Below are 26814 nucleotides of genomic sequence, written 5' to 3' on the forward strand. Positions count from 1 at the left end.
CCTAAGTCCGGCCCTGTTCACAACATAACAGCCCTCACAGGCTGTGATTCCTGCATTGCAGGGGGTTGGAATAGATGGCCAAGCTCTGTGATTCTCTGTCATCACTGACCAACTATACCCTGTTCTCCCATATATCCCAGTTAATCCCCCTCAGCACAGCCAAGGGGTTAGATAAGCTTTAAGCGAACCTCTGATTGAATGTCACCTCAACTCTACAAGTTTAAACCAATTTAACTCTCAACTAAGGAATTCTGGGAACAGAAGTCCTGCATGGGACTACAAACCTTCAACAACAAAGATTTCCCCACTGCCTCTCAGAACTGCCACCCAAAAAGTTGGGCAGAGGAAATTTATGGCTGTCAAAACTGGTTTTGAACCAGTTTCAAATGCATAGCATAGATAAGTGGGTTCAAGAGACATTGGAGCCTAAAAGCAGCTTTGGCTGTTGCCCAGCTAACCTGAACCGACATCAAATGCAGGGCAGAGAAAAGCATGGCTGGGCTAAAAGCTTTTTTTTTGCAGGCACCGCCAACCAACTGTATCTACAATGCACAGTGCTCTGTGGGCACTGGTGCTAGTTGGCGAAGGGCTTGCAAAGTATCACCCAGAGTTATGCAATCCCCCAACAATCAGCTGGTCATTGCATGGGCAAGAAACAGGTCACCAGTGGGAGACTCTGCCCACTTATCAAACTTGGCTTCTGGGGGTGGAGGGTGAATCCTTCCCCCACCCCACCCATTCTTAAATCTTTCTGTCACTTCATCCTCCCTGCCAAGAACAAGGACCCAACAAAAACCATTCTTTCAATGAAGCCTATTGAAGGCACCTCATCAAAGCATTTCCCAAACCCCACCCTACAGTGCCCTTTTATTGGTGTTCAGAGGGCACGTTTTGATTGTGCTGCCCAAAATAAGCATAACGTAGCTTTATATCTGATCGCACGACTCCTCTGAGTTTATTTTCCCCAAAACACTTTCTTTTCTCAAGGGCAAGCCGCCCCAGACACTCAGTAGGGGGTCGTGCCCTCCCATTCCACCAGGTACTCAACTTTGCCATCCAGGTTCACCCTACGGGCTAACACTTGGTACTTTTCCCCACACACCAGCCTGCCAGCGGCGCCAAAATAGTTGTTGATTGACGACCTGAGGTAGGAGAACGATGAGTTGCCTTCACTCAGGCTCTCGAAAGCGTGACCCTCGGTGGGGTTCTCTGGGCGATCTGGGCCACCGGTTGCCTCACTGTCTTCTGAGGAGCAGCCAGGTGTGGCCCTCTGGGGACCCTCCGCACATTTCTGCTTCGTCTCAATAGTTGTGTAGCTTTTGGATGTCAGCTTACGCTTCCGGCTGCCCAAGTTCCTTCTAGGTAATACGTAATAATATTATTAGAATGATGTTGCTAAGTTACGGCTGTGGTTGTTTAGCTGACAGATGGTTGGGAACAGAGATGGGGACTCTGTGGGCCGTCAGATAGACTACAGCTCCCATCACCCCTCCAAATTTAGAACACATCTTTCCATAGTAGTTACTGTATTTTTCGCTCCATTAGGGCGCACCGGACCATAGGGCGCACCTCGTTTTTAGAGGAAGAAACAAGAGAAAAAAATATTTTTCTGGTTTTCCTCCTCTAAAAGCCCTGTGTTTTTTTTGAGGATCAGCTAAAAGTTTTGCAGGGTTTTTTTTTGCAAAGGGAAAAGCCCTGGTTTTTTTTTTATTTTGAGGATCAGCTAAAAGTTTTGCAGCTTTTTTGCAAAGGGAAAAGCCCTGGTTTTTTTGAGGATCAGCTAAAAGTTTTGCAGCTTTTTTAGCAAAGGGAAAAGCCCTGGTTTTTGAGGATCAGCTAAAAGTTTTGCAGCTTTTTTGCAAAGGGAAAAGCCCTGGTTTTTTTGAGGATCAGCTAAAAGTTTTGCAGCTTTTTTTGCAAAGGGAAAAGCCCTGGTTTTTGAGGATCAGCTAAAAGTTTTGCGGCTTTTTTTGCAAAGGGGAAAAACCCCTGTTTATTGAGGATCAGCTAAAAGTTTTGCAGCTTTTTTTGCAAAGGGGAAAAACCCCTGTTTATTGAGGATCAGCTAAAAGTTTTGCAGCTTTTTTTGCAAAGGGGGAAAAGCAAAGCTCCTTTTGCAAAGGGGGAAAAGCAAAGAGGAAAAGCCCCATTTTTATGGGGTTCAACTCACATTTCTGCAGCTTCTAAAGGAAAGGGAGCCTTTTCTACAGTTTCCAGACAGATAATCTAATCAGCCAGTCACATGTCGCTGGGGAAACAAACAACCTCCCTCTGCAGCACATTCAACAAAGGAGGGCGGGGCTGAAAGGGAGCTGGGACTCTTATCCCTCTCCCCATCTCTTGCTGATCAGCTGCTGAGCGGGGTCCTTTCAACACCCCCTTTTCTCTTTGTAAAATAAAAAGCATGATCCTCTTTTGGCCCCTGGGCAATTCAGTTCCAGGGACAACCATTCGATCCATAAGATGCACAGATATTTCCCCTTACTTTTTAGGAGGAAAAAAGTGTGTCTTATGGAGCGAAAAATATGGTAGCTGATCCCCCATTTAAAAATTGTTATATGGTTTTTATTGCATGGTTTTATGTATGACTGCTGTTAACTGCTCTGATATGTTTCCAAGAATAGCGGTCTAGAAATACTTCTACAAATAAATACATGTAAGTGTCTGGAGGGCCACAGGGTCTCCATTTGCACGTTCAATGAATCAATTAAAAACCATTCCAAATTACGAGTCCCGCTTAAGTAAGTGCGTAACTCTTAAGTTAAGTGCGTATACATATATACATGTTGCATTTCGATGGGCAGATGGATGTGCTTATAAAAACAGCAAGAGTCAAGCACCATCTTTAAAGTAAACAGCAGACAAGCCTACACTGAATGCAAAAAAACGAAAACGGAAGATAGCCCCTGGCCTCCCACCTTGATTCATAGGACAGGCTGGTTGTGGCTGAACCTGAAGTACTGGCAGCATCCGTGGAATCCACGTCAGAAAAGAAAGTATGGCTGGAGCTTCCGCTGGAAAGAAGCATGAAAGAGTGAGCAGGGAAACCGCCAAACTGCACTGAGCAATGGCTTAAGCAGAGGTTCTGTCACATAGCGCATGCCACCATCATATAAAAGAGTGCTTCTGAACAAGTGTCTGCAAACCTTGCTTTGCCAAGTTTTCACCTGGGAATGGACCACCCCCTCCCCCATTTGTGGAATGCCTTCCTGCAAGATATGCACCTGTTTCCATCATTATCAACTTTCAGGAGGAAAGTTTCCGAGCACAATTCAAAGTGCTGGTGCTGACCTTTAAAGCCCTAAACGGCCTCGGTCCTGTACACCTGAAGGAGCGTCTCCACCCCCCTTATTCAGCCCGGACACTGAGGTCCAGCACCAAGGGCCTTCTGGCGGTTCCCTCACTGCGAGAAGCAAAGCTACAGGGAACCAGGTGGAGGGCCTTCTCGGTAGTGGCGCCCGCCCTGTGGAATGCCCTCCCACCAGTGGTCAAAGAGCTAAACAACTACTTTACATTCAGAAGACATCTGAAGGCAGCCCTGTTCAGGGAAGTTTTTAATCTGTAACATTTTAATGTATCCTAATATCTGTTGGAAGCCGCCCAGAGTGGCTGGGGAAACTCAGCCAGATGGGCGGGGTACAAATAAATTATTATTATTATTATTATTATTATTATTATTATTATTATTATTATTATTATTAGAAATCATTCATGCTTATCTGGGCATTTGGTGGCATACAAAGGCATCAATCATACTGTTCTTGGGTACCCAGGAATGACATTCTTAATCATAAATGCTTCTGGGATATTTTAAACTGCAATTGTTTTATGCATGTTTTAACTTTTTTGGGGGGGGGGATTGCTTTTAAATTGTGGGTCTATTTTCCTGCCCTGGGCTCCTTTGGGAGGAAGGCTAAGATATAAGTTTTAAAAAGTAAGTAAAAGCAAAGCATGTGGTCTTCCACTGGGCTATGCCTCCCCCCGCCTCCCAATAGCCACCCTCCAAGCCTCGCCTGGTCCTGTAGCAGACAACTGTTACCTTTTCGAGCTCTGGATTTCGTCCACATTGAAGTCAAAGATGCTCGCCAGGTGATGGTTTGTGCTCCAAGCAGAGGCAAAATCAGTCTGAGAGTCGGAATGTGAAGAACAGAACGGTGACAAAACAGAAACCTCCATTACAAATATATACCGGTACCAATATTATTAAGTAGAGAGATGGGGGAGTTTGATCTGGACAGCAGACAGGACGCTTATCTCTCCCTCCCTCCTCGTGGGCTAATTTTAACAGATGGATGGGGTTGCCCACTTGCCAATCCAGATGTCACCAGGTGCACTTTTTGTGTGTGTGTACATTGTCAAAGGCATGGTTTGCTGCAATTGCCACCAAACAGCTGACAGTCAGCCCTTCCAGAGCTTTGCAAACACTAACAATTTGATTGGCTGTGCATGCAAAGCACTATGCATGGAATTTTGTGGGTGCTTGCAACCTCCCTTTTGACCCAGCCATGTCTTTATTTGCCCTCACACCTGACACTGCATGCAGTAGGTGCACAGAGCTTAGCTGGAATGGCCTGCTGGGCCAAATGGGGGTGGGGGAGATCAGGCCCACAAGCCAAAGGTTCCTGACCAGTGCTCAAGCAGTATAGCATGGCCAAAGGTCATCTCTCTCTCTCTCTCTCTCTCTCTCTCTCTCTCTCTGAGCTAGATTCCTCCACCCCTTGTGCCTTAACAGCAGGTTTGCATAGCCTGGAACAGAAGCAAGCCAACTGCTGCTCTGAAGCCTCTGCCTCCCCTAAAATTGTTCCTCAGCCCCCCCCCCACCCTTGTGAAGCCACTGGTGCAAGCACACAGGCCCCCATCCCATTCTGAAACACATCTCACATACATGCAATCAAACCAAACACATGTTCTTCCCATTCATCCCTGCTTGCCTCCTGCTTCCAACCCCTCCCTCTGTCATCTCCAGTGTCAAATTTTAGACTGTAAGCTCCTCGAGGCAGGGGGCTGAATTGTCAACATTCTGCATTGTGCCAGGCAAAGTGGTGGCGCCGTCCTGTTTGCTAATAATAGCAAGCTCATTCTCTGAGCACTGATCTTTACGTGGCCAAAAACAGTACAAGAGGGAGATATCAGCAAGCTCAGGGGAACCTGAAAGATTTGAAGAAGTATGAAAAAATATTGGGTGAGAGGGAATCTTAAGAGGAACCCATAAACAGCTCAGTGAGAAATGAGCGTGCTGAGTAGGCATGGAATGATGTCTGAGTGCTGGAAGGCAAGGGGAATGGAGCACCAGATAAGAAAAGAAATTGAACGGAGTCACTGGAACACTGAACAGAAGCACTCCACGCTGCAACATTTTACTGCAGGCTCCACTTGTTTTTATGCAGCCCAAATAGAGCCCTGCTGAAGTATAATGAGGACTAAGCATGCTCAATAGTCATGGAATGCTGACTGACTGTGGAAGCAGGGCAAGGTTGGGGTGGAAATGCAGTGAGGTGCTTTGGGAAAGGGAAGGGTTAACTGGCACCGTGAACAGCCCAAGCACATCAGCTGCTGCTAAGAAGAAGAAAACCATTATTCAACCACTCTGATTTGAGTAAATCAGGAAATCTACAGCAGAGTGAGGGGCAGTTTCTTTTCTTCAAAAATAAAAATAAGGAAACTAACACTGGGAATCGCATCCTCCAAGAGAAACTTTGACTTTCCCCCCTTCTTCTTCTTCTTCTTTTTGTGCTGTGTCGAACTGTGGAAAAACAATATTGAAAGAATTTATGTAAAGTTTTTGGTATTTCTTTCCCATGCTGGTTGCTTTCTCATTTTTTTCCCCACCTCCATAATAGCTGGGCAAAATGGCAAGATTTGCACCATTCCTTCTCTGCGTATCCGAATAACCTCCTTCCCTACAGATCCTTGCAGCTGCTGTGATTGACAGGCAGCAGACCTTTTTAGTACTTCCACCACCCTCAGAAGTTCTGACAGGGCCTTCTTTGCAACAGCCCCTGAGTTGCAGAATTCCCTCCCCGCAAAGGTGCAGCTGGAACCTTCATTACATAGTTTCCATCATATGCTGAAGACACACCACTTTACCCTGGCCTTCAACATATATATAGGGTGCACCCTACTGTTGTGACTGTAATTTGCAATAGTAAAAATACTATTGTGTTTTTTTAAATTGCTGTGACCCACCCTGGGACCTTAGGGCAAAAGGCAGGTAAGAAATCTAATTAGTAAGATTAAAATGACGGCAGTAATAATGCTGACGACTGAATACACATAAAGGGAGTCTAAGTTTGGAAGCAGGGGGGTAGTAGCTATTCTCGTGACAGAGTAAAAGCACCAAGGCTGGCTCTCCAGATGTTGTGGGACTCCAACTCCCATCATCCTTGTCCATTAGTCATGCTGGGTAGGGCTGAGGGGAGTCGAAGTCCAAGAATACCTGGGAGCAGCACCAGTCGCTGATCTCTGTTTGACACTAACTGGCAGCGGCTCTCCAGGGTTTCAGACAAGGATTCTCTCCCAGCCCAACCTGGAGATGCCAGGGATCGAACCTGAGACTTTCTGCATGCAAAGCAGGTGCTCTGCCACTAAGCTGTGGCCTTTCTCTGACATTCATGATCCTAGAGTAAACACAGGGAATGGGACACCTGTAGGCTGGGGCAATATAGTGATAGATAACAGAAAACTGGTTTGAAATCCACATCGTAATCACTGGTTCAGAATATTTGCCCTGACTATAATATTCGAAGCCAGAGAATGCTTTTGTCTGTTGCTCTTCCTTTTATATATTGCATCCTGCAGATGGCAGCAAAATACAGAGCAGGAACTTTCCTCTGCCTACAATGCCATGAGATTCCCTTACAAGCAGGCTGGTAGGTGCTGGGAGCCTCCTTTCCCCCATGGGGTTATTTACTTCTGAGCTTAAAAAACAATGAAATAAACCTTGCCCTGTTGTTTAAGCCTCTTCTTTCCTGAGTTCCCTTCCTCCTCCTTCCCTTCTCCCCTTCCCTCTCTCTCTCCCCCCCATTATGATCTCCCAGTTTAAAGAAGGCCCAAAGGGGCTCGCTCAGCTGAAGCACAAAAAGGGCTCCCGTGCCTCAACTGACCCATTTAAAGAAGCCCCCCACCCCTCCGGCATGAGCCAGAGCGGCAGTGGGGCTTCCTCAACAGGTAGGGCTGAGTGATGTATCTCTGCAGCTGCTTCTTCCCAGGGCTGTCTTAAGTAAATCTTGCGCCCTGGCGCAAAGATCCCTCCTGTGCCCCTCACGCTCCACAGGGCAGGGCCAGGTGCGGCGGGCAGCTGGAGGGTGCAGAGGGGCGGGTGGGGACGCTGCCAGCTGAGCTCCACCTCCGTCTCCACCTCTTCGGCCCTGGCTGCAGCGTCGACTGGAGGCTCGCTGACGGCCTCCACGCATCTGCAGCCCGAGAAGAGGTGGGCGAGAGTGGTGCTGGTGGCGGGGCTGGGTTAGATCTCCCCCCACAAAATGGTCCACAAATTTCCTGGCCCCGCTTGCCATCAGTGAACCTGTTATATGTTGTTGTTTTTTAACTGTATGGTTTCCTGTGCAATTGTTGTAAGCTTTTAATGAACAGCAGTATATAAATATTTTTTACATAGAACAAAGCATCCTGCTAGATTTTAGGAGGCAGGGGGGAGGGCTGGCTTACTCATTCTGTTGCCTGGCAGTATGGTGTAGTTGCTAGGAGTACTAGACTTAGACAAGTTGGATTCAAATCCCCCTTGGGCGACAAAACTCACTGGGTGACCCTGGGCCAGTGGTCATTTCTCAGCCTAGCCTACCTCACGGAGTCTTTCAGAAGGCTCCTTGAAGGAAGAGTGAGATACAAAAATGTATGAGAAACATTTCTGGTCACAAGCTTCACCCCGCTCAAGTGCAGACCTGCTTTTGTGGGAGGACTTGAGTTTCTCCGTTTTCTTCGGTTCAGAAGGTTTATCATCAGCCAGCCCTGGGACCTTCCCTGGCAAGAGTTTGCCTGGTGGGCTTGGTGGGACCCGGACCCGCAATCGGAAAATGCACTTCTTCTTCTTGATTTCCTTCCCACTTAGAAATCTGAAAGGCAGCAGACAGTAAAAGTTTGGTATTGATTTTTCAATTGGTAGTGATTCCCGCCCCCCCCACAAGAAAACGCAATTTTAAAGCCATCCTGCCCGGTTGCAGATTGGCAAAACGTTCTTAGCACTTGTAATGTCTACTGTGCTTTTAATTAAAAGCTTTTTGCTTGCAGGTTTGGCAGCATTTTGGGAAATGGTTTTCCGAGACTTTTGTCAGTCTCCATGCGATGGCTATCTCACCTTTTTCCATTCCAAACTCCGACCTCCAGGTCAACCAAATGGGAACTGACATCAGGAATGACTTCCCAAAAGATGTTGATTACAGGGAACACAATAAAAGTGATGTGGAGAAACAGCCCTTTTGTTACTCTTACCTGCTTTTGTAGCTGTTTAGTGTGTTAAGGATGTGGGGGGCTCTCTCTGCCACGGGAGTGTTCTTCAGCTGAGAGGAAGAACTTACTTTAGTTATTTTCAATTTCTTTTTAAATGATGCTTTAAAGGGTCAGAAGCCCTCTCAAGGCAGCCCTCCTCAAACTGCACCATAACATTTAAAACATAAAAACACATGTATTAAAACTCAGACAGCAAAGTACAAACAACTTGTTCCAGACCAGCAGCCAGCATAAAACATTTCAGACAGTTTGGAGTAATTTATAAAACAAAAAAAAGCAGCTTCTAGTTTAAAAATAAGGACGTGCATTATCGATTAGAAGCAGACTGGAACAAAGAAAAGGCCCATTTAAAGGGGCCAAAGACACGTTGGTGGAAGAGAAGCTTCCTTGAATGCAGAAGGCTGGAGGTTCAATCCCTGGCCTCTCCGCGTCTGAAACCCCAGAGAACTGCTGCCAGTCAGTGTAGACAGTGGTGAGCTAGATGGGCCATTGGTTTGAAGCAGCAGAAGGCAGCTTTCTATGTTCCGCGGGAGGGAATTCTTAGGACCAGGGCCAGCACCAGAAAGGTGTCAGGGTTAAGGGGCTCTGTGGGTCCCCGTCATTCTTGATCATTGGCCATGTTGGGCAGCGGGGCTCAGAGGAGCTGGCAGCCAACAAAACCTGGATGTAAGCTGTAACGGATTGGTCCTAGGTTAAGGGCTTCGGAGTATCCCCAGGGAGTTAAGAGTTAAGTTGCACTCCGTTAGATGATGATGTTCAACTGAAGGAAGATATGCTCTATCGTAACTAAGCTTGTAAACAGAAGAAATATTAAGACTGTTATGTTTGTTGAAAAATAAAGCCTTGTTCTTGTTGTGCCAAGACATATCGTCGATTATTTGATCCAGCAAGATAGGAGGGCTCAAAAGAGGGTGAACTCGGAGAAGTGGACCAAAAGACTTACAGGGTGATAAGTTAGGTCCTGGAGTTACACTAAGAAGGGGTGCTGGGACTAAAAGCCTAGAAGTGCCACAGAGTTTGCCCTGTGAGCTGAGGTAACAGTAGCAGGGAGGGATCAAATGTGAGTGAATCCCTGGACTATAGGCCAAAAGGACTTTACATCCCTGTAGCCTAGAGCCAAGCCTATAACCAGCCACAGTAGCTTGATTGGAGGACCCTTGTTACTACTGGACCCCAGTAGTGGAGGGGGGGAAATGTTGGCAGTTTAGACGGACCTCGAAGTACAGGTGGGGTGGGTGTGTAAGAGTACATGGCACGCCACCACAGAGAACTAAATAGTAACAGGTGGAATTAGAGAGGGGTTCCGTCGCATAAGCAAAAATCCAAGAGTGATAGGCCCCAACCCAGTTAAAGCTGGTCGTGACTAAGGCTACAATCCTAACCCTACATACCTGGGAAGTCCTGCTGACTTCTGAGTAGACATGGTTAGAACCAGTGATCTTTTTTTTGGGGGGGGGGGAGAGCATTGGCCTGCAGTACCATCACCTTTTGGGAGGTAGGGAGGCAGGAGGGCTCTCGGACCCTGACAGAGCATCGCAACTCCTTCCCCAAGCCCGGGAAGCATTTGCCCAGCTTAGGGAAGGAGGCATGATGCTCTGACAGAATCCTGGTGCCCTACTGCCTCCTACCCAAAGCCAGGCAGGGGGGGGGGGTCTCTTCACTTGGGTGCCAGCACCCTGGCAGGTGGGCAGGGGAGCGTCAAGCAGCTAATGCGCCCTTACTTGCCCAGCCTTGGCATCAGGCCCCACCCCTCCCCCACGCACTGGCCCCTTCCCCTGCTTGCTGGTGAGTACTGGAATAAGCCAGCCTGGTCGTGATATTTTATTAGCTCATTTGAAGCCTTACTATTTTAATCAACAATTTAAAAATCAATAAGAGTTTAATATTGCTAAGGGGGCCTAGGTGGGCAAGGCTTTGCATAAGCCCCCTCCTGGCCCCACATCATGGCTATGGGAAGCTGCCTTATGAAAAGTCAGACAATTGACCCATCTAGCTCAGTATGATTATATATATATATATATATATATATATATATATATATATATATATATATATATGCTTTATTTAGTTCTAAAACAATTACAAAAAAGAGACATAAAATACATTTATACATATATTCATAAAGTTTTGTGTGAAACAGTAAACAAAGAAAAACAAAAACAAAAGACAATCTATGCCCCCCCCCCCAATATCAGCTTCCAGCCTTCATGTTATTGCGGTTTGTACTAACTATATTTTTTTTGTATACCTAATCTTCTTCTTCTTCTTCTTCTTCTTCTTCTTCTTCTTCTTCTTCTTCTTCTTCTTCTTCCTTAACTTACTCTTGAGACCCACTTATATATTTATTAGAAGATTGGCTCTTTCTACTATGTTTCCCATATAGTTCTTAAAAGATTCCCAATCTCTTTCTACTGCTTCGTTTGTCACTCCTTTTACTTCTATTTTTCTAGCCAAATTCTGATATCCTAATAATTTTATTTGCCAATCTTCCAAATTTGGTATTATTGCACTCTTCCAATTATTTTTTTTTGCCATCAGCAGCCTCGCTGCCGTTGTGGCATACGTTAATACACATTTGTCTTTTTCTTTTATTTCATCTCCCAAGATTCCTCGTAAAAATATTTCAGGATTTTTTTTTAAAGGAGTATTTGACTATTTTTTTGACTTCATTATATATTTTTTCCCAATTTTTTTTTTCTTTGCAATGTATGATACTGAGTACCATCAGCCCTCCAGGGTTTCAGACAGAAGTCTTCCCAAAACTTCAACTGGACTTGGAAATGTCTCTACATGCAATGCATGTGCTCAAGCAGTGAGTTGCAAGCCTGCCCCCGATGGAAGCTGAAAGGGACAGGGGTATTGCAAGTGGCTTCTGAGGTTTCTTGAAGCGTGGCCAGACATTATTCTTTGGTTCCTTGAGGGCTAGCGACTTTTCTTTTTAAAGCTGAGATTCTGAATACCCGAACAGCACACAGCTCCTCATTTCCCAAAAAATATTAATTTAGCATTTACTGTTATTTACTATTTTTTATTCAAACTGTGGTTATTTTAAATTGAAATGGCAACATATATACTTCCACCAGTGAACATCCCGATTACGACCACAAGGTGGAGCCCAGGTTCCAGCTTTGAAGTTGTAAATCAGGGATAGGCAACCTAAGGACCAGGGGCCGAATGCGGCCCAATCGCCTTCTCAATCCGGCCCCCGGACAGTCCAGGAATCGGCCTGTTTTTACATGAGTAGAATGTGTCCTTTTATTTAAAATGCATCTCTGGGTAATTTGTGGGGCCTACCTGGTGTTTTTACATGAGTAGAATGTGTCCTTTTATTTAAAACGCATCTCTGGGTTATTTGTGGGGCATAGGAATTCTTTCACTTTGTTTTATTTTTCAAAATATAGTCCATCCCACCACATGGTCTGAGGGATGGTGGACCAGCCCACGGCTGAAAAAGGCTGCTGACTCCTGTCGTAAATGGAACCGAGCAAAGTTCTCAATGACTCTGTCACCCTGCTCCTTTCAAGGCAGAAGTGGGGAACTTTCAGACCGTTCAGATTGTCAATGGATTCTAACTCCCATCAACCTCAGCCAGCATGCCCAAAGTCCAGGTGTTATTGGAGTTGTAGTCCAGCAACATCTGGAAGGCTACCAGTTCCACGGCCCTGCTTTTAATAGTTTGACAGCCCTGCCACTTACCTTCCCAAGCTGCAGAAGGTTCCAGTGCTGATTGACAAAGGTCAAGATTTCATCAAAGTCAAAGTATTTCTTTTTACTTTGGACACCCAGGTTGTAGAGTACAAGATGCACGACGTCCACCCTGTTCATGGTTAAAAGGAAACAGAATGATCAAGATTTCCTGCAGAGGATCCATTCACAGAGCATTCATCCTGATTTTGCTTGCATAAATACTATGCGGATATTAGATTAAGGCCACATTAACACCATAGATTTAAAGCCCAGTGATACCACTTTAAACAGTCATGGTTTCCGCCAAAGAATCCTAGGAGTTTGTTGAGGCCGCTGAGAGTTATTAGCAGGCCCCCATTCCTCTCACGGAGCTACAACTTCCAGAGTGGTTTAGCAGCCAACCTCTGTTCCCAGAGAGATTGTAGCTCCAGGAGTCTATTTTCACTTACATGTACATTCTTAACCACACTTTTCTTCCAGCGTATGAATTCTTGTACATGTTACCTGGCTAGAGAGCTGCATTGCAAATTTCAGAGCAGAGCAAATTCTGAGGAGTGGTAGTGTTTCACTTCCCATTTTGTTTTGGAAAGCGTGGATTAGGTAGGTCCACCTTTAAACAAGACCTGAATCGAATTTCTCCCTCATCCCTAAATGCAGTGGAGATATTGCTCCTTGCATAATTGCCATGTTCTTTACCGCTGCCAGTTTACAAATTGCCTCCCATTAGAAAGACTCCAGAGGAACATCTCTGGCACCTTGGCTCTTTCCAAGCACCTAACACAACACAGAAGGATTGTTAAGAGTTCATACAAAACATGGTCATTTCGGTAAGTGCCTGTAAATCAACAATGTAAATAGAAGTGGAGTTAATGTAGATCTCTGGCTGCTCATGCTTACTTATGAGGAGGCCATTTCACATACAGCTGAAGCCTTGGCAATGCATTCAATGATCTAGTTATTTGACAGTGTCCCTGATCAGTTTTCTTCTTATATGTTGTTGCCTTGCAGGTCTTTTCCACCTGGCCTGGGAGGGCGGGTGCACAGGTTTTTTTTTGATCTTTTTAAAAAAAGATATTGTGATTTATGTTTTTTGATGTTTTAATTACTGTTTATGACTACTATTGTTATGTTGCAGTAATGTATTTTTGCATGTTGTAAGGCACATTGAGCATGGTTTGACTGCAGAAAGGTGGCACATAAATAAAATGTATGTTATGGTATGTATGTATGTATGTATGTATGTATGATATAAGCATGTCACACTCTGTAGCAGGGGTTCCCAAAAGTGAGTAGTACTCCACGGGGACCAGTGGGAGTACCTAGGAGGGTGTTAAGAGGCAAGGCAGCAGTACCAGATCTCTGGAGATGAAAATGACTATCAAGCTTTGAAAAGCTAGTACCACTGGATGAAGTTCATCAGTTTTGTTGAATTAATTAAACTAAATAGTTTTTGTTTCATTTTGAATGAGTGTGCAATTGATTGTTACTGTTTGGAATTTTATTGTGTTATTGTCTCTCTTAGTGGAGGGGGGGCATTATTTCTGAATAATGCTTTGTACAGGGTGGGGGGAGCACTCGGGATGAGTTTATAGAACCAAGCAAGGGTGGCCCACCCACCGCTCTACAAGTTTTGTCGGAACCGTATTTATTTCACTACAAATAAAATGTTCTATTAAAAAGAAAAGAAAATAAATACTGCTGCTTATACACAGCTGATTTCCATCACAATAATAAACGCTGAGAGTGTGCTACTGCCTTAGCCTTACCATCTCAAAGACAAACGTTTGATGTATTCTGGGCCCTGGTTACACACCGAGCAGCAGAAAACATAGAACCTGAAAGTTAAGAAACGAAACAAATACATGAACAAACAGAACTTTCTTTAACTCAGATTAGCAGCATTGTATCTGGTGTTGCTCAGGTATGAAGCAGAGAGAGAGAGAGAGAGAGAGGTCAGTAAAAGTGCCAGGCTGGGGAGAACATTCCACAGATTGGAGCCACCACCGGAAAGGCCCTCTTCCCTTTGTCATCCTCCTCCAAGCCTCCCTCAGAAGGGGGACCCCAACACAGCAATTCAAAGAAGGTGAGGGGACGACGTACCGGTCTCCATACATCATTGGGGTGCTAAGGCACTGTGTGCAGGCTTCATGGAACCATTGTTGGCAGCGGTAGCATTGCAGCATCTTCAGGTACCACCTGGAGGGGAAAGAAACTTGGTTGGAACGGTGAGGGTTGCAACACCTGTGGAGTATTCCCTACTCAAGTTTGCCCACCACCACTACAGTACTAGCATGTGTCTCCCAGAAGGATGCTGATGAGGAATTGCAGCCTTTGGGCTAAAAAAAAAAAAAAAAATACCCCACCCTCCCTAACCAGGTACCCTCAAGTTGTTGTTGGACTCCCAGTTACCATCAGCCCCAGCTAGTGTGGGTGGGCAAGGATTATGGAAGTTGTAGTCTAACATCTGAAGAGCACCAGGTTGAGGAAGTCTGAATTAAGTCAGAAGAATGTAAGAAAAGCCTCCTGAATCAGCACAATGGCTCATTTAGACCAGCATCCCATTCTCACAGTGGCCACAGAATAGCTATCATGGCTAGTAGCCATTGATAGTCATCTCCTCTATGGACTTCCGGCGGCGACGCAATCGCCGGGTGGTCGAGGGCTGCTTCGGGTCCGAAGCGCCCTGTCCATCCCGGGGGTTAGGAGCCCCGCTACCGCAAAGCGGGGCTCCGGTTGGGGTGCGGGAAGAGCGTCCCGCACCCTGGGCTCCCCGGCAGCGCCCGTGGAGGCTCCGAACCCTTCCCTCGCCCCCCCTGTAAAGGGGGAGTGGGGGTGAAGGGAAAACGGAGCCGGGCTTCGGGGACATGCCCCAACCGGGATGCAAATGCGGCGACAAAGCCCGCGGTGAGCGTCTAAGTTCTACCTTTGAAGAATGGAGCTAAAGGAACCCGGTGGTCGTGAGTAAAGAATCTGATTAGAATTCGTGTTTTCGGAACGATCCGGGGGGAAGGAGAAAGGCAGCCTGCCTCCCTCCCTTCGAGCTCAAACTAACCAATTTGAGTGACTACTGCTACAGAACTGGTTACAAAGTATTTAAAATTGACACATGAGACTGGCAATCTCTTTTTTGGGGAAGTTAACTAGAGGAAAATATCTCCATTTAAAGTTGCGGTATTTGTGCTCCAGCTCAGGAAAATGGCGACGAACAAAGAGGCAGGAGTAGAAATATGATACCCACTTCCTCCTCCTCTGCCAGTATGTTGGGCTTCATCCTTGAACTGGTATTGAACTCTGGACTAACAGATGAACAGAGACTCACTGCCTTGAAGGTGGAACTGCTTTGTAGAAAAGTCAAAGTCTTGTGTGGGGGTCTGAAATGGAACCAATTGCCCACAGAGGAGGCTTTTAAAACTTTTGACACTTTGGAAGAAAGCCTTGCCAAGGAGCTGAGAGGGTGGATGGAAAGATGGAGAGAAATGAGTGAGCTACTTCGGAGAAGAAATTCGCTTTTTGGGGGTGGCAGCCCCAAGGCGACGTCAAGATTTTTTATATCCAGTCCCCGAGGTGTGAGCTCGGGGGCCAGGGACAGAGAATTAAGGTATTTACAAGAAGAAAAGGAATGCTACAAAGAACCGAAGAAGCTGAGGGATGATGAGATGGACACCCCTGAACTCGTGGCAAGGAGAGGTTTGGACTGTGCCTGGATCTGTGGACGTTTGGAGAGGGAAGCTACATGGAAGTTCAGTGCTGATGCCAACAGAAGAAGAATAATGGACAGAGGGGGTGTGGGGTGAAGCATTAAGTAAAATTTAAAGTAGCCTGTTATGGTAAATTGAAATCGGAGGGCGAATACTGTCAACAATATTTCTTTTTATATTTTTTATTCGAACATGAAAGGAGATATTTCAAGTTTTTATGTTATTAGCAGTGGTCTTAAGGATAGAAGAGATAGACTTGATGTGAATGATTTGTGAAGATCTGTGAGGTGGAGTATAAGCAAAGTGAATTTTAGTGGATTAAGTTTATGGATTAAGATTAAGATGTAGATTAAGATAAGAAATCGATAAGAATAAGTGAAGAAGAATTACGACGAGGTATTATTATGACGATGTATTCTTAGCAAAATGTTGAAGATATAAATTGAATGTAATTATACAATTGAATTTAATTTTCTTTTCTTTTCTCAGGAGAAATGGTTATAAAGTAGATTAAGGATATAAAATCGAAGGTGAAAAGGCAGGGGAAGTCATAGTCAAGATATGGAAATAGAAATTTTTTTTTTTTTTAGAAAGATGCAGTAAGATAACTTGACATTGTTTGTATTTGTTTTATTTGTTTTGCATTTGTTTAATTGTAGGTGTGGGTGTGGGTATATGTTGTTATAGAAAAATGCTAATAAATTCTTATAAAAAAAAAAAAAGATAGTCATCTCCTCTATGAACTTGTCTAATCCTCTTTTAAAACCATCTAACTTGGTGGGGGGTCACTGCACTCTGTGGGAGTGAGTTCCAGAATTTTACTGTGTGCAACTTTTATCTGTCTTGAGCCTTCCAATATTCAGCTACATGAGTTCTACTTTGAACTCTGAATTAATGAAGAAGGTGCTCGTGCCTTGCTGTCTTCCCATTAGACCTTCTGGTAGGCCACTGTGAGAACAGGATGCTGGACTAAATGGGCCATTGGCCTGATCCAGTAAGGCTCTTATATGAGGTGTTCCCAATTTAATGCAAGTCAGAAAAACTGCAGACGGTAAGCACCATCTTAAAAGAGGCATTCATCTATCTATCTATCTATCTATCTATCTATCTATCTATCTATCTATCTATCAACAAGGGATGCCTCTTCTAAGCCAATGGCACACACATGCCTCATCTAAAAGCCAAGAAACATGCAAACTGCTGTAACTTATTTAATTTAACTGGTCAACTATTCACCTGCAATTTAACTGATTTATATTTCTGCAAAGCAGGTTGAAGTGGGCATAGCTCAATCGATAGAGCATGAGAACCTTAATCTCAGGGTTGTGGGTTTGAGCCCCACATTGGGCAAAAGTTTCCTGCATCGCAGAGGGTTGGACTAGAAGACCTGCATGGTCCCTTCCAACTCTACAAATTATATGACTCTATGATTCCAGCCAGGCAGAAACACAATGGGAGTGCAAAGCAGGGCCCATAAGGAGTGTGGCCTGGAGAGAGTCTCAAAGACCAGACAGAGAGGCTTGGAGGGCCGCACAGGACCCCAGGCCAGTCATTTCCCAGTCGTGGTGTAGGTAAGCCTCTCTATCTAGCTAGCTGTGCAAGACACACACATTTTAAAGCTTGCATCTGCACCCCTGGAGATGTGGACCACCACATGATTCAGGAGCTTAAATCTCCAAAGGAAGACCCCCCCCCCAAGAAGAAAAGGCCAGGATAGATTTGCTCCCGATTGTCAGATGTCTTCAGAAGGCTCCACCTCCTCAGAGGTGCCCCCCTCTCCTAGGTGCCACCTTTGTTTTCGTTTCAGGTTCTCTTACTCGCCAGGGCCGCCACAGTAACAGTAACACTGCTGGTGATTGGTTCTGTGGAGAGAGTCCCATTCCAACTCCTCCGGGTTATAGGACAGCACCATCTTGATCCTTTGCAGCGTCTTCGCAATGGTGCCTTTCTTCAGGGCTCCACCCTTCTGCAGAGGCAAAAAGCAGCAAGAGCTTCAGACCACACAAAAAAGGGACTGGCAGGTGCTAGAGGATGAATGGTGGCAGGAGGTAGGGGGCAGGACGCTGAGCAAAGCTGGGGTGGGCCGATGGTGGAATGACTCTGGGGAAAAGTGAGCAGTGAGTTGTGGGGTTCTGTGCCTCCACTGGGGAGAAACATTCAGCGTCACTCCAACTTTCCATGGCTGTCACAAGTTATGAGTAAAGATTTGCTCAGAGAGCTGAGTAGAAAGAATTGTTGTTTATCACCTGCGCCTTAAGGAGCTGACATAACAGGAAGATTCAGCAATAAAGAACTATTAAAATCCAGTTATTTGTCTTCATCGGTCTGGGTGTAAGGGGGTGGGGACTCAGTCAGAGGGAGGAAACATTCTGTAGATCAGTTGGCAGAGCATCTGCCTTGCATGCAGAAGGTCTCAGGTTCAATCCCCTTAATCTCCTGTTGTTGCTGGGAGAGACCCCATCCACCCCAAGACAACCACTGCCAGTCACTGTTGACAATACAGGCAACTACCCCACTTATGTGGGGGTTACGTCCTGGGCTCTCACACACATAAATGAAAATTGTGTAACTGGGGAGCACCCTCTAAAAAGCCTCCAAACGCCCTCTCTGCTGCACTCTCTCAATTGTATATAAAAAAATAACAAAACTAGAATTAAAGCTCGGGGGCTGGCTGGAGGCTGGAGGATGTACAGGAAAGCGTTTGCTGCTGCTGAGCTACCCCACGTGCTAGCTGTTAGGCAGGGAGGCTGAGCAACATAAACAAAGCCCCACTGCACCTCCTGTCTCTTCTGATGTCCTCTTCCAGCCCTGGGGAGGGTTTCCTCATGAGCCATAAGGACTCTCCAGCTCTCTCCTGGCGTTTTTGGGTTGGAGTATATGCAGTCGCGTGCAAGTTGGTCGCATGCAAGTGGGGGGATGCCGATTATCTAACAAGGCAGCTCCAAGAAAATAATGGCCCATCTAGCACAGCATCCTGTTCTCACCGTGGCCAACCAGATGCCTGTGGGAAACCAGTGGGCCAGAATCAAGTACAAGAGAACTCTCCCTGCCCTTGAGGTTTCTAGCAAATAGAATTCAGAAGCTTGACTGCCTCCAACTCTGGAGGGCAGAGCACAGCCATGGTGGGTAGCAGCCATCTGTAGATCTCTCCTCTATGCTTTTATTTAATTCAGAACCATGAAGGTTGAACCCTTAGTTTACTGTTAAGGGAACAGCCATATTTCATTGACAAGAGCACCTGCTTTGCATGCAGAAGGTTCCACATCCAGGAAGGGCTAGGAAGGATTCCTGCTTGAAACTGCTTTTCTTTCTCTAACACTTCTAATCTCCATTCTTGTTTTCTTTCTTTAGGTTTTCCTAGTTCTTGTCTTTGATTCTTTCTGCCCACGTTCTTTTATAGATTAAGTAGCTGTTTGTATCAGTATATTATAAAATGATACTTTGCGATGGATATGCAATTTTGTATATCTCTGAATACGTATCAATACATAAATTAAAGAGAGAGATATATTGAAGAAATTGTGCCAGCATAAACAAAAGCTTAAACTGGATGGATCAATCATCTGACTCATAAAAAATAATATTCTGGCTGTCCGCTGGCAGAGACAGGACACTAGGTTTGATCCAACACTAGCAATTACTATGTTTTCACAGAGGGGCATCCATAAAGAAGCACCTGCCAAAGGATGGTATGTTCCCGAAATGAGAGCTAGCAGAAAGCATTCCTTGAATCCTATCACTCACCCGTACAGCCAGGGCAAAGACGCATCTCCGACAGAACCAAGATGACTCCAAGGAACTCTCATTGCTGCTCACCACTGGGATATGGCATTGCTGGTGGTAACCTGAGAAGGAAAGTTTCGCAACTATGTCAAGAGGCTGAGCACTTTCTACAGGGTTGCACTAGGCTGAATCCATCACATCGTACATCGAAAGTGCATAGCTCCCCTCCCGAAGAATCCTGGGAACTGTAGCTTGTAAAGGGTGCTGGGAGTTAATAGTTCTGCAACGGGCAAACTACAGTTCTCAGGATTCTTGCAATCTTGTAACCCCTAGGCTACAATGTCAGGCAACAGAATGATAAACAAACAAACAAACAAACAAACAAACACACACACACACCCCTAACAGAAATTTTCAGTCCTTGAACACTGGAACAATCCAACACACAGTGGATTGATTCACTGTTTGCAAACAGGGCCATGAAATCTGGGGGACCATTTTGGGAAGAGGTCTAACTGTGAGGCTGAGCAGCAGAGTTTTATTTGCAGGGACTAACATTTGAGACAAACCCCTTCCTGCATTTACTGTGGGATCATGAATGTTGTAGAAGGGCCACAGCTCAGTGGATGAGCACCTGCTTTGCATGCAGAAGGTCCTCAGTTCAATTCCCAGCATCTCCAGGTATGGTTTGGAGAGATTCCAAAACCCTGGAAAACCATGGCCAGGAAATGTCAACACTAGAAAATACCGAGCTAGATGGACCAATGATCCGACTCAGCTTAAGAAGATTCCTATGTTCCTAGGAATGTCACTCAGCATGCCACTGCCAAGCTCTGACCAAAGGAAAGAACTGCAAAATGTCCACCAGGGAAGCTTCTTGACACCAGCAGGAGGCTGCAGCCATCTAAGGGCCACTTGGAGGCTGCTCTCCTATTGAGGCAAGGGGGGGGGCAGTCTGGCCCCATCCATCAAGCAAAGAGCAGCTGGGGGAAGCTTGCTTTCCAGTCACCATGACAGAAAGAAAACTAAAGTGCATAACATGAAAGGAAAAGGTATTGGGAGGGAGGAGGAAAAAAGCAAATTGGGGCATCTGAGGGGGGGGTGGAGATCATCTTATATGCCACTCTAGGAACCTTTTAGATCTGGAGAGCAGGGCTTTTTTTTTTTTTTTTAAAGAGATTTCCCGCCGACCTAATAATGATACAGCAAGCTTGCTGAGCGATAACGGCATTCTTGTTGCTGCCTTTTTCTGCCTCACCCCCCCCCCCAAGCCCCTAACACAGGGTGGTGGAACTTCCAGGATATTCTTCTTACCAAGTCCACATTTCCCGCATATCAGTATGTCATTCAGGGGGGCTGTTGTCTTTTCCAGACAGATGTTACACATTGGTTCTTCACCAGGGAGGCCAGCTGGAAAAGAGGACAAAGACGAATGTCAGCACCAATTGCCACAAAATCTTGGGGAAAGGGTGGAGGTTCTAGAAGCCCAATCCTACTGTCACTGGAGGTGGGAGATTTCCACCTCATATACAAAGATGAAAAAGCGTTATATCAGGGTCCCCCTCCAGAAATACTTTTTATATAACGCCGGTGGTGAGTTTTCTGCTCATGATGGTATTGGGGTGGTTATATGCAGGCCACATTCACACGCATAAAGCACTGTGATGCCACTTTAAACAGGAAGTGCTACAATTCTCAGAGTGGTTCAGCAATCAACCCCTCTTTCACAGGGGACTCTAGGAACTGTAGCTCTAGGAGGGGAATAACAATTATCAGCACCCTTAATTCTTTGGGGGAAAGTCAGGAGTGTTTAAATGTCAGAACCGGAAGGGGCCACTCCCTGATTCTGCAGACGGTTGATACAGACATGAACTTTTAAGCTCTGCACTGTACATAGTATGCACAATAAAACTACTAAAGGAACGGCTGGAGTTTTGCCTGGTTACTCATGAGCAACCATCCAATGACCTTGCATTAGGAAAACCCAGAACCCAGAATAAAAGATGCCATCTGAAATTCAATGCGCAGGGAGTCTTCAGCTTATATGTGAGCAACACCTAACTGAAGTGTTACCCAATATTACTGCTGCACTTAAACTGTGCTTGAGAATGCCTAGCACGAGATGTAAAGCTGAAATGAATTTTTCAAAGCTATTCTTTATAAGCTCTCATATGATGAAGCTGTATGTAACTGTTGCTAGAAAAATTAGAAAAAATGAGTTTTGTGAAATGTGCTCCATGTAGTACATACTTTCATAGGCATCTAAAATAGAAGGTTATATTGACTGTGGTATTTTATATGTTTTATTTCATCATTCTACGAGGCACCATGTATATATATAACATTTTCCTAATTTTCATACCCCCATAACTTTAAAACTATGAGGCACGGGGGTGTGGGAATTATTCACACCAGTGGTGTCAACATGTGAGATAATCCAGCACAGCAAATTTAATCAAAATCCAAGATGTAGTAGTTACATTTAAAAAAAAAAAAAAAATTGTGGTGAGCAGTCGTGGAACAACCTCATTGAAGAGGATGACAGTGGTCACCCAGACCTCATTGCTGGTTGCTTCAGGGACCCCTAAATGTACATGTATATTCTGGCGTATAAGACTACTTTTTAATCCAGGAAAATATTCTCAAAAGTCGGGGGTCGTCTTATACGCCGGGTGGAGAATCTGCGGTCGAGTATATCTCAAACTCTATATTTTAACAGGAAAAGTTGGGGGCCGTCTTATATGCCCAGTCGTCTTATACGCCGGAAAATATGGTAGGTCTGCCATGGCCCACAGCTTCCTGCTGAAGCCCTGTAATTTTTCATACCACAGACATTCCAGATTTATCTAGTCTGTAGCCTAGATTGCAGGAATATCAATTTAGAAAAGAAAGAAAAAACTTCACATCTGTAGGAAAAACAACAGGAATGTAGCAAAATGTTCCAGGAGGTTCTATGATATTGTTCCTTTCAACAAAAGATAATAGTATCTGGCTGAAAAGCTTTGAGATAAGTCAGAGGACCTAGCTCTGGTTCAGCAGAGACTTGCTGTCTCAGGAAGCCATTTTCATCTTGCACTATTTGTTAAAATATCTGAGGACTATTAAAGTGAAAGAAAGGTGTTTGTCAAGCAAAATAAAAAAATCCAGGTTTTGTCTTGCTTTTGTTGTGCTATGGTGCAAGAGCTGTCTCTTCATAAGACACCAATGCAATAATTTTGGAGAAGCATTGCACAGGAAAGAATAAAGAGGAATGGTGTGTGGCCAGGCCAGTAAATGTACCACTATTACACTATTGTTGTATCAATGGCATGTTGCAGAAAGCACCAGCAAGAAAACCCCAAAATGGGGAAAGACTCCCTGTCTGAAACCCTGGAGAGCAGCTGCCACTCGGTGTGGACAATATGGGTGGGGTACAAATAAATTATTATTATTATTAATAATAATAATAATAATAATAATAATATATTGAGCTAGGCAAACCAATAGCCTAACTTGGTACAAGGCAGCTTCCTATGTTCTAGCATCAAAAACTCCTGTAAGTTGGGAGCACAGGAAATTGCCTTATAACCAGTCTGACCATTCCCGCTCAGTATTGTCCACGCTGAGCTGAGCAAATAAAGGTTGGCATGTGAAGGTTGTGTTTACAGGAGTACCATGGGAGAAAGATGGAGCAGGACGTAAGCAAAGGATTGTTATTAGAAGCTGTGGTAGGGCCAAGAGATAGGGAAGCTAGAAACTTAATGTTATGACTCATAGATAAACTATTAGAATTTAGTTGAAGGTGAAAGTATTGCTATACATGGACATAACTGCCCCGTTGCTTGTAAGTGCTGTTTTCATATTTGATGTGCTATCCACTCTTTCCCTACTTGCTGATGGCGTCAGTTGTGTCACACCAGCATTGGAACACCTAAATAAACATCCTGTTTTGCTGACAATGAGGGGTGGGTGGGTGGGTGGATGTCTGGATTTTCTTGGCCATTCCAGGCAGCTCAGGGCATTGGGCTTGAACCCCAGTATATCTCAAACCTAACACATCAGGGAAAGGCTCTGCAGTAGAGCCATTTGTTTCAGGAAGTTTTGTTGTGTGTTTCAAAATGGCACCCACCTACCCCTGAAATTTAACATGGTACATTCTGCTCCCACACTTCAGGGTCCCCCCCCCTCCATTGTTCCACCGCCAGCAGCATGTAGGCTGGGCCCATGCAGAAGTCCCAGAGAGGACTACAGACTCACGCACCGTGCTGGATGTCTTTCCAAAGGACCCAGTATTTGGAGTTGTCTTCAAAGGTCATCAGGCAACTCTGTTTGGAACCACTCACCTGCAAATACGGAAACCAGGGGGCAGAGAGAGAGAGAAACTGTTAGGAACCAATGGTTCACACAAGATATTAACCCAAGCAAGACTGGTACAATAATGAGGTGGAATGAAACAATTACTTCAGTTGGTGGGCATGGAGGGCAGAAAACTGATGCCCCACAAGCACCCCACTCACTTCATTCTTACATTGGCTTGGCACCCTCTCCTCACTGCCTCACTTTGCTCTGAGATTTCAGTGGGACGATGATTGACGTGTTCTCAACCTCTCATTGAAATCAACAGCAATATAAGGTGCTTAGGACCCTCGTACTTAAGGGACCACCTCTCCTGGTATGTCCCATGTAGGACCTTAAGGTCCTCAAATAATAATCTTTTGGAGGTCCCGAGCAACAAAGACGCTAGGTTGGCCTCAACTAGGGCCAGGGCCGTCTCATTATTGGCCCCGACTTGGTGGAACAGTCTATCACAAGAGACCAGGGCCCTGCGGGATTTGGCATCTTTCCGCAGGGCCTGCAAGATGGAGCTGTTCCACCTGGCCTTTGGGTTGGTTTCTGTTTAATATTTATGCTTCATCTTTTATTGGTGGGTTATTTTGAAATTGAGACCTGCAGTTTTAATTGAAATTTTTAAATTTGTATTTTTAATCTGTTATTTTAAATTGATCGTTTTTATGTTTCTTTTGCTGTGATTTTAATTGATGTTAGCCGCCCTGAGCCCGGTTTTTTGGCTGGGAAGGGCGGGGTATAAATAAAAATATTATTATTTATTATTTTATTTATTTGATTTGCCCACACCCTGTGCAGAGTATGAACAAAAAGTGAAGATCTTGCTAATGTTCCCAAGAGCATAAATGATGTTTTGTTACCCTCCATGACAATAGGACCCAGCATTTCTTTGTCTAAGGAAAATGATTTATTTTTTTTCCAACAAAGTCTTTTTAAATTTAAAAAAACAAAAACACTTTCTTTACCCTCTTGATCTTCCCAAGGTAATAGAGCCCATCAGTCCAACAGCACAAGACGTTCTGTCCTTCCGTCAGCTTGAGCATCAGTTCTTGGCGCCTTTTATGGTTCTTGGCGACTGTATCCACCGTTGATTGCTCAACATCTCTGCTGCCCGCAAGTACAGGCTTAACACTGGCGCTCTCCATGACCCTGAGTGGACGCTGGTGGTAGAACATGAAAGATTTAATTTAATTTATTTTATTTTATTACATTTTAAAATTCAGCTTCGTTAATGAAGGTCAGGGGATACCAAACTTTTTCAGCTGGAACTTTCAGTTCATCTGGAACTCGGAGAAAGTGGCAAGGCACAAAGCACAAAATGGTAGCTGCATGTGATATGAAATAAATAAATAAATAATAGTATCTGGGAAGCTTCCAACATAACACAAAATAACATAACACAAAATGGTCATCATTCCCAGAGTTCCCTGAGGAAAAGGATGGATTCTTAAACCACTCTGGGAATTGTATGCCTGTGAAGGGAATAGAGGCCTCCTAACAACTCTCAGCACCCTGAAAGACTGCAACTCCCAGGATTCTTTGGGGGGAGACCCAACAGCTTAAAGCAGCATGGCACTGTTTTACATGTATAGTGCAGACAGGGTCCATGTGGAGGCCAACAGGCTGTGGAAGCCACCAGTTACTGAGGGTGATGTTTGCCGTGATTACATCACAAAACCACAACCGCCTCCAGGAACTCTTTTGGTTCAAAAAGAAGGAGGCCCAGCCAACTAGCCACCATGACCTATTTTTATCTCTTTGTTGGCTGCGGATGCCTTTGCTCAGCAGAGACTATGGAATTCAAAAGCCTACAAGATCAGCTGAGCCAACAACATCTAGCAGGTCACTCTCCAAACATCTGGCAAGCAGATGCCTTGCACAATCTTTTGGAACATGACCCTCTGATCATGTGTTGCTGCTGGCCGATCAGGATCCAAGGGTTGTGTGCGGAACACTCTGCAACAAGGCCTGGGTGTCAGTATCTGCCTCACTGAGCTCACACGGGACAGCAGCTGAGAAATGGCGAGTCTCAGGGTTATGTATACTCCCAGTCAATTGACATAAGCTCAAGCTGGTATTAGAAGGCGATCAAATACAGGTGAGTGGGATACTCTTGGGAACTCTGGTGGCTTCAGCTAGGAATTGCATGGTTTATAAAGGGAACTCAGGATAGGAAGCATCATGTAGCCTGACCACTAAAACACAACAATTACTGCAATGCACTCTGTGTGGGGCTGCCCACAATTTTTATTGCATGCAGGCAACTTCTAGGAGCTACAAGTGAGAGCTGAGTACAGGGTGGGGACCAAAGGTGGACAAAATACCAGTAGGAGCATAACATGTTCCCCACCAGAGGTATTACTCCTCCACTAACACTCCACAATACAATGAGCATCAACCAAAGACCCAGAGTAAAATCTGGTGAGGAATCACAATTCACCCATCCCTCCACAAAACCAGAAAACTGCTCATAACTTTGGGAGTGACCAGTTCTGCCAACATGTCCAGTGTGCGATAGCACCACAACCCAGGAAACAAATGGCCAGTTAAACCAGGGTAGCCGAGGGGTCTCAAACCCTCAGTGAGTTAGGGACTTCCCTTGCATGCGATGATGGGCTCTGGTGGATTGAATGGTCAAGACCAATAGTGGGTCCAATGGTCAAGAAAGCAGCTTCTGCATGTGCTGTAGAGGGGAAGTGAGGGGCCGGTGGGGCTCATCAACCTGGAAGTTAGCCCGTCTAGGAGAAGGAAAACTCTGATCCTAACCACCCGCTGCCTTGTGGGATATCTCTGGGAGAAGACAAGGCTAAGGAGTAAACCCTACACAAATCTGGGGTGGAGTCTCTAAGATGGTTGGATGTACGCCTTGTACGCCTCCTTCCACAACTCCTGCAGCCAGGCTGGTGCCAAGCATATT

At 45.1% G+C, this 26814-nt stretch overlaps 1 protein-coding gene across 1 annotated transcript; it reads right to left on the reverse strand.

Moving 5' to 3' along the window:
- Nucleotides 1-942: 942 nt before the first annotated feature.
- Nucleotides 943-25042, reverse strand: PHF19 (PHD finger protein 19). The gene is made up of 14 exons (XM_033138220.1): nucleotides 24863-25042; nucleotides 23812-23893; nucleotides 20886-20981; nucleotides 19593-19693; nucleotides 17666-17814; nucleotides 14251-14346; nucleotides 13917-13985; nucleotides 12160-12280; nucleotides 8446-8513; nucleotides 7899-8069; nucleotides 5668-5743; nucleotides 4040-4125; nucleotides 2919-3014; nucleotides 943-1358 (listed from the first exon to the last, which is right to left on the reverse strand). The coding sequence occupies exons 1-14, from the start codon at nucleotides 25040-25042 to the stop codon at nucleotides 1007-1009; spliced, it is 1743 nt and encodes a 580-aa protein (XP_032994111.1). The 3' UTR covers nucleotides 943-1006.
- Nucleotides 25043-26814: the final 1772 nt, after the last annotated feature.

The sequence above is a fragment of the Lacerta agilis genome, chromosome Z (assembly GCF_009819535.1).
Source record: "Lacerta agilis isolate rLacAgi1 chromosome Z, rLacAgi1.pri, whole genome shotgun sequence".
In the NCBI taxonomy this organism is placed as follows: Eukaryota; Metazoa; Chordata; class Lepidosauria; order Squamata; family Lacertidae; genus Lacerta; species Lacerta agilis.

Bases quoted from the DNA above. Each gene is read 5' to 3' on its own strand.
- PHF19 (XM_033138220.1), bottom strand. From the start codon at position 25,042: ATGGAGAGCGCCAGTGTTAAGCCTGTACTTGCGGGCAGCAGAGATGTT. The intron at 12,281-13,916 runs GTAAGGCTAAGG...AACCATGAACAG, and splicing joins AAACGTTTGTCTTTGAGATG to GGTGGACGTCGTGCATCTTG. The intron at 5,744-7,898 runs GTCTGCACTTGA...GTTTTTCCACAG, and splicing joins AAGTCCTCCCACAAAAGCAG to TTCGACACAGCACAAAAAGA.